This window comes from Lactuca serriola, chromosome 8, assembly GCF_051521515.1.
Source record: "Lactuca serriola cultivar US96UC23 chromosome 8, Lser_US96UC23_V15, whole genome shotgun sequence".
Taxonomy (NCBI): domain Eukaryota; kingdom Viridiplantae; phylum Streptophyta; class Magnoliopsida; order Asterales; family Asteraceae; genus Lactuca; species Lactuca serriola.
The window spans coordinates 184,663,265-184,675,399 of NC_136415.1; the positions used below are offsets into that span (position 1 = coordinate 184,663,265).

The 12,135-nt window shown below is 34.0% G+C and overlaps 1 protein-coding gene across 1 annotated transcript; it reads left to right on the forward strand.

Moving 5' to 3' along the window:
* The first annotated feature begins 7,416 nt into the window (after positions 1-7,416).
* Positions 7,417-9,541, forward strand: LOC145069815 (putative CoA ligase CCL11). The gene is made up of 2 exons (XM_079016762.1): positions 7,417-8,020; positions 8,142-9,541. Exons 1-2 carry the CDS (start codon positions 7,540-7,542, stop codon positions 9,359-9,361), a joined length of 1,701 nt encoding a protein of 566 aa, XP_078872888.1. The 5' UTR covers positions 7,417-7,539; the 3' UTR covers positions 9,362-9,541.
* The last annotated feature ends 2,594 nt before the right edge of the window (positions 9,542-12,135 follow it).

Genomic DNA, 12,135 nt, shown 5'->3' on the forward strand with positions numbered 1-12,135 from the left:
CGGACAGTGGTAAATGTCGGGGGTGGTTTTGTTATACCGCTGATAGATGAGGAGCAGGAGGAGGCACAGTCAGGGCAGCAACCACCAGCCAGACCGTGGCGTCAAAATGTGCGAGCTAGATGAGAGATGGAGAGAGAGCGTGCTGCTTCACAACATGTACAGGGAGTGCCCACCGACCCTTTTCAGAGTTGGGTGGGAACTTATTTGGATAACCTCCGGGGGCATGCTATTTATCATACTCAGCTTACTGAGGGTATTTATTCGCATTTGGGTGTGACCCGACCACCTTCTATGCCACCACATTATCCTTATTTTCCAACATGGGAGGAGCTTTGGCATCCGCAGAATGACGGGGCAGGACCAAGTGGAGCGCAGGGACAAGGAGATGATGATTGATTTTATTTTCTATTTATTTTCTTTTGTTTTGTTTTAAGTAGTGTTCTTTTATGTTTGAATTTGGTTTGTGATGTAAGACTTTGTTGAACTATGATGTTACTCTTTTATTTCTTTTGGGTTGTTCCGTTTTTTAGATTAGCATTGGCATTCTCAGGAGCATATAAGGTTAAGTCAAGAGTCGTGTTTGTCTAGTTAAGTCAAGGAAGCTTAAAGTCGTGAGTTGGAACCCACAATTCAAGATAAGTATGGGGTACATTAGTAGGAGAGAGGTTACAGTTGGGAAGTATATTTACATAGAAGAGTCTTAACCCATTTAGACACTAGTCAAGCTGCTAGGATGAATAAAGCAATGAGGCATTCTTTTTGATGTTCAGTTTCCACGACGTGGGCTCCTTACACCACGTCGTGGCTCTCATACAATTTGAAGAATTAAAGCAGCCTTCTGTTCGCGTTTTCATCTAATATCACGACGTGGTACTCTTTGCCACGACGTGTATCAGTTTATCCTTTCCCACATTTTTCTACTTACTAGCACCCACTTTGAAGAATTGAAGATTCGAGTCATGTTCGTGGTTTATTTACATATTCATCCAGTTCTACACCAACTTTTTATTTTTGATAGGTCCATATTCAGGATGGACGTTTTCCACACTTTTGGAGATGCTTACACTGCTATCCCATGGGAGTCTGTTCCTTTTTCTCCCTTTTCTTTAATTTTGATTTATTTTATGCATACAATGAGGGCATTGTATGAAATAAGTGTGGGGTAGGGGTAGAAAAAGTAAATTGCTAGATAATGATAGAATTTGATAGTAAAAATTTAAAATTTGAAAATTGAACATTTTAATAATTGAATCTAGTAATAATAATTTGAACTGTAGTTGCTAGTGTTATGTGGGATGATCCCATAAAAGTTCAAATGTTTAGTTGAACCAATACACGTTATAGTGCATTTGTGGCCTCCCTTATTTTAGTTAAATCATGAAACAAAAACATAACCCCGCTTGGTTTGAGGGATGCAATATGTTTAGCAGCCTAAACCTGAAATGTATCCAGGAAAATTATTATCATTAACCAATAAAGGTTGAGGTTGAGCGCCTCTACTTAAGCATGTAGGTTTTGAGTGAAAAAAGTGAGGTACATGTAGTTAAAAAAAAAAAAGAGAATTGCGAGAAACGTTTGAAGAATTTTGGAGCAATTAAAGTGAAGATCAAAAGATCAAAATTCCAAGAAATTCAAAAAGTTGAAGATACCAAAAATCAAACAACAAGGTGGTGAATCCAAAGAAATCAAGATTAAATTATCAAAGAAGTGAAGAATTCCAATAGCTCCATAGTGGTATCATAGATTGTAATTCTAGATTACGTATGCTTAGGCTGCTCAACTAAAAATACCTTGAGGATAGGAGGTTTTCTGCTGATGGATTCGAAGGGTTGCATAAAATGAGCATTGTTCGGAAAAAGTAGGCGAGTGTTTATGAAGATTGTGAGTAGTTAAAGTATGGGGGGTACTTTAGGAAAATTTTAGACACAAATGCATGCGTTGAGGTCTTGGCATAATGGCTGGGCTGGAGTCAGATTGTTCTATGTGATGTTAGTAATCAAGGGTTAAGTTTAAATTTGCTTGAGGGCAAGCAAAGCCTAAGTGTGGGGTATTTTGATATTGTCATATTTATACCTATTTTTAGGCAATATTTAAGTACATTTTTATTAATAAGTTGATAATATGTTTAGAATAATGGTACTTATAACTTTAAATTGTTATTTTCAGTCAATTCAAGGTATTTCGAAGAGAGGGACCAAAAGTGACAATATGTAGAACATGGGAGACTTGGAACACACGAGATGAATAAATCCACGAAAATTACTAAACCCACGACGTGGCCTGGATAGCCACGACGTGGCATGAGAATTCTTGAAGATAAAGATCGCGTTATGGAGGAATCCTTGCCCGATAAGGATAACTTGGGGGCCACGACGTGGCACGAGATTTTGGAGGATATTTAAGCATTCTTGATCATTACGAAGATGAGACTTTTTGGCTGAAGAAAGGAGTTCCAGAAGGCGATTTTGAGCAGAAGAAAGGTTCTGGAAATAGGTTTTCAACACCAAAAGAGTGAAGGTCCATAATTTAGTTTATTTATTTGTTAACTAGAATATGTTTCACATTACTTTGATTTGTGTTGGTGTGTTAGTTGCTATTATGAGCAGCTGAATCTAGCTACTCTTGTTTAGCTAGATGAAGCTTCTAACTTATGAATAGATTAATTTTTATGGATTTATTTAGTTGGTAAATTGCTTGTGTTTGATTTGTGGTACCCTAGCATGCTTGTGTTTGTTTCTCTATTTGCTTGATTACATGTTCTGTGTAGCTTAGTGACCATTAACTGCATAAACTTGTCTACCTAATGATTTAGTGAACATTAAATTGTTAGAGCTAGGATTTACCAATCTTAGTTAGTAATTAGAGTAAATAAGCTTAGCTGTGTTAGAGAACGTGGATTATGACTATAATTGCGTTTGATAATAAATCTTACATAGCATATTTATATTGATAATTGATTCTGTGTTTAATTGTGTGTGACTATACATAGTTTGACATGAATTAATTAATTATTGGTAAAGTTAGAACTAAATTACTAATACAATTAAAACCAACTTGATAATCCATAATAATTAGCTAGCCATAAGGATGAAGTGGATTCGAACTAAACAAGAGTGTGTTTTTACTTATTGATTGGATTTGAGTAAAGTTCATCTGATCTTGTAAAATCAGATAAAACCCCCCTTTTGAACTTGTTAATAATTAGGTTAATTTAATAGTAAGTAGATTAATTAGTAACACCGTTCCCTGTGATCGACACCCAACTTACCCAAGCTATACTGTAATCTGACTAGGTACACTGCCTATAAGTGCATAGTTAGTTTAAGTTTGTTAGGTTATAAATATTAAAATTAGTGGGTACTTTCGTGCACATCAAACTTACTTATATTTCATTTGACATTTTGAAATTTTTTTTATCTTAAAGACAATTGTAAATTTCCTAAAACAAAAAAAATGAGAAAAAGTAGTTATTTATGAAACTTTAGGGTTTTCTTAACAAATTACAAATAATGTTGCACACTACTTCGGTGCAAGTGTGTTCTACGTGAAGACCAAACCAAATAGATTGTTATTATTATGCGTTTTAAGTTAAACAACAATAAATTCATTACTTACTTTTTCTATTTCTAAATAACAATATACATTGTCTCTTATTTATCCTGACTAAGACATAAAAGTTATTTTCTATGTGGTATGTGTTATGACCTATGTTCCTTTTTTCTTCCAAATAGTTTTGTTTATTTTGTAAACATAGTGTATGTATATATAATTGTTCTAGGCCATTTTATATGTTTGGGCTAGACACATACCTTGGTGTCAAAGAAGATGAAGGAGTTTATATTTTTATTTGTTTATTATAAAATCCTGTTATTACCTATTCCATGATTAATATAATGTTTTTAGGAAATTTATGTAGGACACTTAGAGAAATTATCCATTCATCGAACATGCATAAACCGTTTGGAGGCAAGAAGTTAATTGTGTCTGATAAATGAATCTCATTTCGTTTTCAACAAAGGCAATTCCATGTAGTTGTTTGTTTTGCTATGACTATTAACAAAAGTTAAGAACAGTCATTATCAAATGTTAGATTATACTTTCGTAGACCCATCTTCACTCATGATCAATTATATATCGTTGTTTCTCACATCACAAATAAAAAAGGCTTAAAGGTACTCGTATGTGATGAAAAAGTCGTCCAACTAATAAAATGAAAAATATTGTCTACAAAGATGTCCTTTAATGATTATACATATTCAGACATTTCAATATTACCAATAATGTTACCAATAATGATTATAGATATTCAGAAATTTCATTGTTTTTTTAGATACTTCAATATTAACAATAATGTTAATTATGTTTTTGTTACTTTATTGTTTTTTTTATTATTATTGTGCCAGTTCATTATACCTATATACGTTTTTTTATATATTCCCTTGTTTTATGTGAATCATAATTTAGTTCTCTATCTTAATCAACTTTCTCCATACACTTGTCTTGATCTAATGAGTAGGAGGGTATATATATATATATATATATATATATATATATATATATATAAAGATATTTGATTTCTCAATGAGAGACTTGAGGCTTCTGAAATAATTCATATATGTTTTTTTTTTTAAATGGAACTTTCCTAATGAGGTTACCGAGCGAGTTTTTGCACACCAGCTAATCTCTCGCTGCAAAAATGAGGCTATGTCGCATGCTGTGGAGTCATTATAGATGAACCTTCATAGCCACAAATTTTAAGTAATGTCAGGATTTGAACACAAGTCAATATGTTATCCATCATATATTCCACAGGTTTTACTAGGCCACCAAAACACATGTGATTGAAATAATCTATGAGAAATTAAATATCCTCATATATTTTATTGCTACTTATCTTCCTATCTTATCAAATGTTGACATGTGTCATATTTAATGACACATTTAATGAAACTGAAAATCTTTTAGTCCACTTGTCACTATTTAATGTGGGTAGAAGGATAGTAGGAATAAAATGTAGAAAGATCGTTAATTTCTCATAATGAGAAATTAAATAGTTTCCTACATTTTATTCATTCTTATCTTCCTATCCTATCAAATGTTGACATGTGTCATATTTAATGACACATTTAATGAAATTGAAAATATTTTAGTCCACTTGTTACTATTTAAGGTGGGTAGGAGGATAGTAGGAATAAAATGTAGCAAGATTTTTAATTTCTCATAATGAGAAATTAAATATCCTGCTACATTTTATTCCTACTTATCTTTCTATCCTATCAAATGTTGACATGTGTCACATTTCATGACACATTTAATGAAAATGAAAATATTTTAGTCCACTTGTCACTATTTAATGTGGGTAGGAGGATAGTAAGAATAAAATGTAGGAATATTTTTAATTTCTCATAATGAGAAATTAAATATCCTCCTACATTTTGTTCCTGCTTATCTACTTATCCTATCAAATGTTGACATGTGTCATATTTAATGACACATTTAATGAAATTGAAAATATTTTAGTCCATTTGTCAATATTTAATGTGGGTAGGAATAAAATATAGGAATATTTTTAATTTCTCATTATGAGAAATTAAAAATATTCCTATATTTTATTCGTACTTATCTTCTTATTTTATAGAGAAATTAAAAACCTGTCTACATTTTATTCATACTATCCTCCTACCCACATTAAATAATGACAAATGGACTAAAATATTTTCAATTTCATTAAATATGTCATTAAATATTACACATGTTAATATTTGATAGGATAGTAAGATAAGTAGGAATAAAATGTAGGATGATATTTAATTTCTCATTATAAGAAATTAAAAAATCTTCCTACATTTTATTCCTACTATCCTCTACCACATTAAATAGTGACAAGTAACTAAAATATTTTTAATTTCATTAAATGTGTCATTAAATGACACATGTCAGCATTTGATAGATAGGAAGATAAGTAGGAATAAAATATAGGAGGATATTTATTTTCTCATTATGAGAAATTAAAAATCTTCCTACATTTTATTCCTACTATCCTCTCACCCATATTAAATAGTAACAAATAGACTCAAATATGTTCAATTTCATTAAATGTGTCATTAAATATGACACATGTCAACATTTTATAGGATAGAGAATTTAAATATCCTCCTATATTTTATTCCTACTATCTTCCTATCCTATCAATGTTGACATGTGTCACATTTAATAACACATTTAATGAAAGGGATTTTCTAATATATATATAAGAAGTATTAATTAATCACAATTGTTACCATAAATAAATATGAAATGCATTAATTATGGAGATTATTAATGATAATATTTCTTATAATTAATGTGTTTAACATTTAATTATGGTAACAATTGTGATTAATTAATACTTCTTATATGTGCCCTTAGGGCACATATTAGAAAATCCATTAATGAAATTGAAAATATTTTAGTCCACTAGTCACTATTTAATGTGAATAGGAAGATAGTAGGAATAAAATGTAGGAATATTTTTAGTTTCTCATAATGAGAAATTAAATATTCTCCTACATTTTATTTCTACTTATCTTTCTATCCTATTAAATAATGACATGTATCATATTTAATGACACATTTAATGAAATTGAAAATATTTTAGTTCACTTGTCACTGTTTAATGTGTGTAGGAGGATAGTAAGAATAAAATATAGGAAGCTTTTTAAATATCCTTCTACATTTTTTCCTATTTATCTTCCTATCCTATCAAATATTGACATGTATCATATTTAATGACACATTTAATGAAATTGAAAATATTTTAGTCCATTTGTCACTATTTAATGTGGGTAGGAGGATAGTAGGAATAAAATGTAAGAAGATTTTTAATTTCTCATAATGAGAAATTAAATATCCTCCTACATTTTATTACTAGATATAAGTAAGTAAATCAAAAGTTAATTAAGTTGATAACTCATATAAGTAAGTAAATTAAATGCTAATTAAAGAGATATATAATATCCATATAAATAAGTAAATCAAAAACTACTTAAGTCAATAAATGTAAATAAAAAGTTAATTAGGTGGATAATCCATATAAGTAAATAAATCAAATAGCTAATTAAGACGATTTATAATCAATATAAATAAGTAAATCAAAAGCTAGTTAAGAGGATAATTCATATAAATAAGTAAATCAAAATAATCCATATCCATATAAGTAAATAAATTAAAAGCTAGTTAAGGCGAGAATATATTCATATAAAAAATAAGTAAATCAAAAGCGATAATCCATATAAATAAATGAAGCAAATTAAGTCTCAAGTTTTCCTTTTATGAATCACCCATCGGAGATGCTGGTATATAGCTGGCTTATATTATATGCCGAATAGTATGGTGAAGAAAAGGTAATATATAAATAGTGAAAGGGTGGCACTTCATGAAGCACTAACCAATAAATGCATATAATCGGTCTATGGTTTATTAGTTGCAACATTTATATCAAGTTTCAGAACACTCTTTAGATAAGCCTCCATCAGAGACTGTAATCTGTACGTATACAGCATGGATCAACTACGCCCCACATCCGCAAATTCAATTGCACTTACTCCTCTCACCTTCCTCGAGCGAGCTGCCACCGTTTATGGCGATTGCATTTCCATCCAATACAATAATACCACCTTCACATGGACACAGACCCACCGCCGCTGCCTCCAGGTTGCCTCCTCCCTCGTCGGACTTGGAATCCAGAGAGGGGACGTTGTGTCTGTTCTGGCATTTAATCTCCCCGCCATGTACGAGCTTCAGTTCGCTGTGCCAATGTCCGGTGCTGTTCTCAACAATCTCAATACTCGTCTTGATGCTCGGACAATCTCCGTCATGCTCCGCCACTGCGAGGCAAACATGTTGTTTGTTGATACTCATCTTAGAGTTGTTGCAGAGGAGGCTGTGGCGAGATTCCCGCCAGGGATACGGCGGCCGGTGGTGGTTCTCATTACGGATAATGTCAGTGTGGGTAATGACGGAACAAAAGATAAGCTAGTAGGTAAGGATATATATATATATATATATATATCCACGTTGCTTTCCATATCTTTTTTACAACATATAGAGATGTACTTTGTTAACAAGATAAAATCTTTATATTAATTTCATTTTCATTATAGATTCTCTAACTATGCTATCATGCGTGGGATCGGTGAAAGACGTTGACTGTGTGACGACCTATGAAGATTTAGTCGAGAAAGGTGACTCGAATTTCCGGTGGATTAGGCCTGTGAATGAGTGGGATCCGATGACAATTAACTACACCTCTGGAACTACATCATCCCCTAAAGGAGTCGTTCATTCTCATCGTGCAATTTTCATCATCACCATTGATTCTCTTGTAGACTGGTCGGTGCCTAAAGAACCAGTTTATTTATGGACGCTTCCGATGTTTCACTCCAACGGGTGGAGCTTCACCTGGGGAATGGCAGCCGTCGGTGGCACCAACATTTGTCTCCACAAGTTCACCGCCGAAGATGTCTTCTCCGCCTTGAATCGTCACAACGTCACCCACATGTGTGGTGCGCCGGTTGTCCTAAACATGATAGCAAACTCACCCCACGCTAGACCGTTAAACAACCCGGTTCATTTCTTGACAGGTGGAGCTCCGCCCCCCGCTGCCGTAGTCCTCCGTACTGAGGCTTTGGGTTTTATCGTCAGCCATGGGTACGGCATGACGGAGGTGGCAGGTGTAGTGGTTTCTTGTGCTTGGAAAGAAAAATGGAACCGGTTGCCGGTGAGTAACCAATCGAGTTTAAAAGCAAGACAAGGAGTGCGAACCCTAGGGTTGACTGAAGTCAATGTGTTGGACCCCAAGTCAGGACTCGGAGTCAAGCATGATGGGTTGACTCAGGGTGAAATTGTTCTGAAAGGCGCGTGTTTAATGCTGGGGTACTTGAAAGACCCACGCGCCACCGCCATGTGCATGAGAGAAGATGGGTGGTTGTACACGGGCGACGTGGGGGTGATACACCCAGATGGGTATCTAGAAATCAAAGACAGGTCAAAAGACGTGATCATAACTGGTGGCGAGAACGTGAGTAGCGTGGAGGTGGAATCCGTGTTGTATACGAATCCGGCGGTGCACGAGGTGGCGGTGGTGGCTCGGCCGGATAAATTTTGGGGTGAAACGCCATGTGCTTTTGTGAGTCTGATGGGAAAAGCGAGCATGGAAGAGCTAATAAAGTATTGCAGAGAGAGGTTGCCGCATTATATGGTGCCTAAGACGGTGGTGTTCATGGAGGAGCTGCCGAAGACAGCCACCGGAAAGATTCAGAAGTTTACTTTGCGAAATATAGCAAAGGGCATGGCCCCACAAGTTGGAAACAGTAGTATGTAACGGTGGATATGATGGGTAGCTTGAAGTTCGAATGCATGTGGAGTGTTTTTATCATTTTGGTTGGTTTGAGAAAAAAAATTTAATTTATAATTTGTTTACTTATATTTGTGTATACATGTTATACCAATGTATTACAAGACATATCATGGTGGATTGATTCAATAAATAATTTTTTTTCTAGTAAGCGTGTTTTACTCTTAAAGCACAATCATCTGCATTCATTCTTGTGTTTCTAGATATTTTTTTTTGGAAACAACCAATATATCAATAGACCCACCTATCAATTAATTAGACAGGGACGAAGCCTTTAGTTTTGGAAACGAAAAATATTAATAGACCCCTGCCTAGCAAGTAGATGTGGGACGAAAAACAGGGGAACGTTTCTAAACTTCCTACATTTAAGCAATAGAAAACCATCGACTTAATGTTATCAACCCTTTTAGATAGTGTAATAAAAAGCTTCTGAAAGAGTCTATCGCTTCAAGACAATGTTTTAAAAACCGGTAGTTGAATCGGCTAGATTGAACTGAACCGAAAAAGATAACAGTTTAATAAGTAACGCTTGTATGTTTATTTTTAAACCAGAATAAGCTGACTGATTTTTACAAAAATCAAACTGGTTAAATTAAATAAAAAGTCATTGAAATGAATCATTTTCATAACAAATTTTACTTTTTTTTTTCAACGTCTATTTAGATTTATCTGAATAAAAAAAACTCATGGGAAATATTATAAAGGTTTTTAATTCGTATGTATTCATCTAAAATTAAATTTGGTTTCCGCATTATACTTTATTTTATTTTTGATGTATATAGATTGATGTAAAACTTACGGTTATATGTTTTTAATGTATTTGGATTGATCTTCAACTTGTCTTTATGTGTATTTTTAATGTTTAAATTTGCGGATGTCTATGTGCATAGGAAAATAGGAAAAAAGATGAAAATTATAAAAATCGGTTGAATCGATGATGGAATCGGGAACCAATCACCATACTGGTTGAACTAAAAAACCGATTTTTAAAACATTGCTTCAAGAGATTCCAAAGTAAACCATAACAAATGGTTGTAAGTCTCTTTCTTTTCTTAGAACACCTACCCCAAGTAGCAGCAAGTGAAGAAGCTCATCGACATCGGTAATCGAAATTTGATGTAACGCCCGTGTTTCAGGCTATGCATTTGTAAATAATGTAATAGCATGTTGGTGATTTTGTATCATCAATGTGTATTTAAATGTAATAGATTGACTTGTTGACCAAAATTCAATCTTAATGAATACTAAACAAGTAAGGAAGGTGCGGAGTGCACACTTGTTTAAATTTATTCAATATTCAAAGTAGACTGTTATTGGTTTTGACAGTTGGAGTAGTTTTTGGACAAAGAAAACTGTCTTGACAGTTTTCAGACAAATGAACTACTTAATCTTTTTGGTCATCATTTTTCTGGGTAAAGCAACAATCATGAAATTCATAACATCCATATTTTCAGTTCTTGCTCTCAATTATGAGTGTTATTCGATTAAAGATTGGGAGTACCACCCAAATACTTTAATCTGAAAGTGAAACCACAATTCTCAGAATTTCCAAGGCTATTTTATCCCGAATTTCTTACATAGCCTAGGTCAACTATTGTAACTCTTTTTGAAGTAATAAAGATGAATTATTTGAGTATTATGTGAATTATGTGAATTTATGTGTTTTATACTTAATTATAAAGATATAATTAATAAAGAATAAAAATAAGCGTCAAAATTAAAGTGTGAAATAAGCCTGATATCTTAAACTAAAGTTTTAGTGGTCGAAACAAGGATTCTAGAGACATAAACAAGGCCGAAATCCAAGTTATAACGAAGAAGTTATGACCCGTCGAAGTTTCGCGACGGAACCGACACGGCACCAAGAAACGTAAATAGTGAATTTACGAGAGTGACTTTTGGCCTTAGTGATCTAAAAAAAATGTTGTATACGTTAAACCGAGAACATACAAAAAAAGAAACGCCCAAATCTGATTCCGTATGAGGAAGTTATGATTTTTCTAAGATTTGGCTTAGTAGTACACGGCCCGAAACTTGAATTTTAGTTCAAGCGGTTTTTGGCTTACGCGACCTAAATGAGAGTTGAAGATCTCATTAATAGGAACTCAACGGTAAAAAGACAGACGAAAACGGAGTCCGTATGAAGGAGTTACGAATGTTTCGCGGTCATTTAACAGTCTCCTTGTTAAATTTAAGATCGGTCAAGAATTAGCCGACGGAGTCTAAACAAAAGTTGTAGATTATGACCCTACCTACGCATGGATATAATAAACATCGAAAACAGAGCTCGTATGCGAGACTTATGATTTTTCTAAGTCGGGAGGGTGTTGTGCGAGTTTGGGTGACATGGCGCGATCACAACCATTGCTTCCTCCCCAAGGCCAGCCACCAGATGGTGACATGTGGAACATTACTCCCAGTGTAATTTTGAGTACGCTCAACATAACCCTTAAAAACCAATTACGCTCAGCATAATTTTCGAGTACGCTCAGCATACTCGGCGATGACAGCCTATAAATAAAGGCGCAAGTCTCCCATTTTCTTCACAACTCTCATCTTCTTTCCTCCCAAATACCCCCAAACCTTCAAGGTTTTTTCCTAGCACCTCCAAGGTGTTAGAAGCAAGTCCTGGAGTACCGGGAAGCGGGAAGCTCCGAGAAGAAGAGCTTTCGGCTCAGAACCGCTGCTCAAAGTGAAGCCCGGTTTTCTATAAAACTCGTTGTAAGTTAGCTACGCCTACG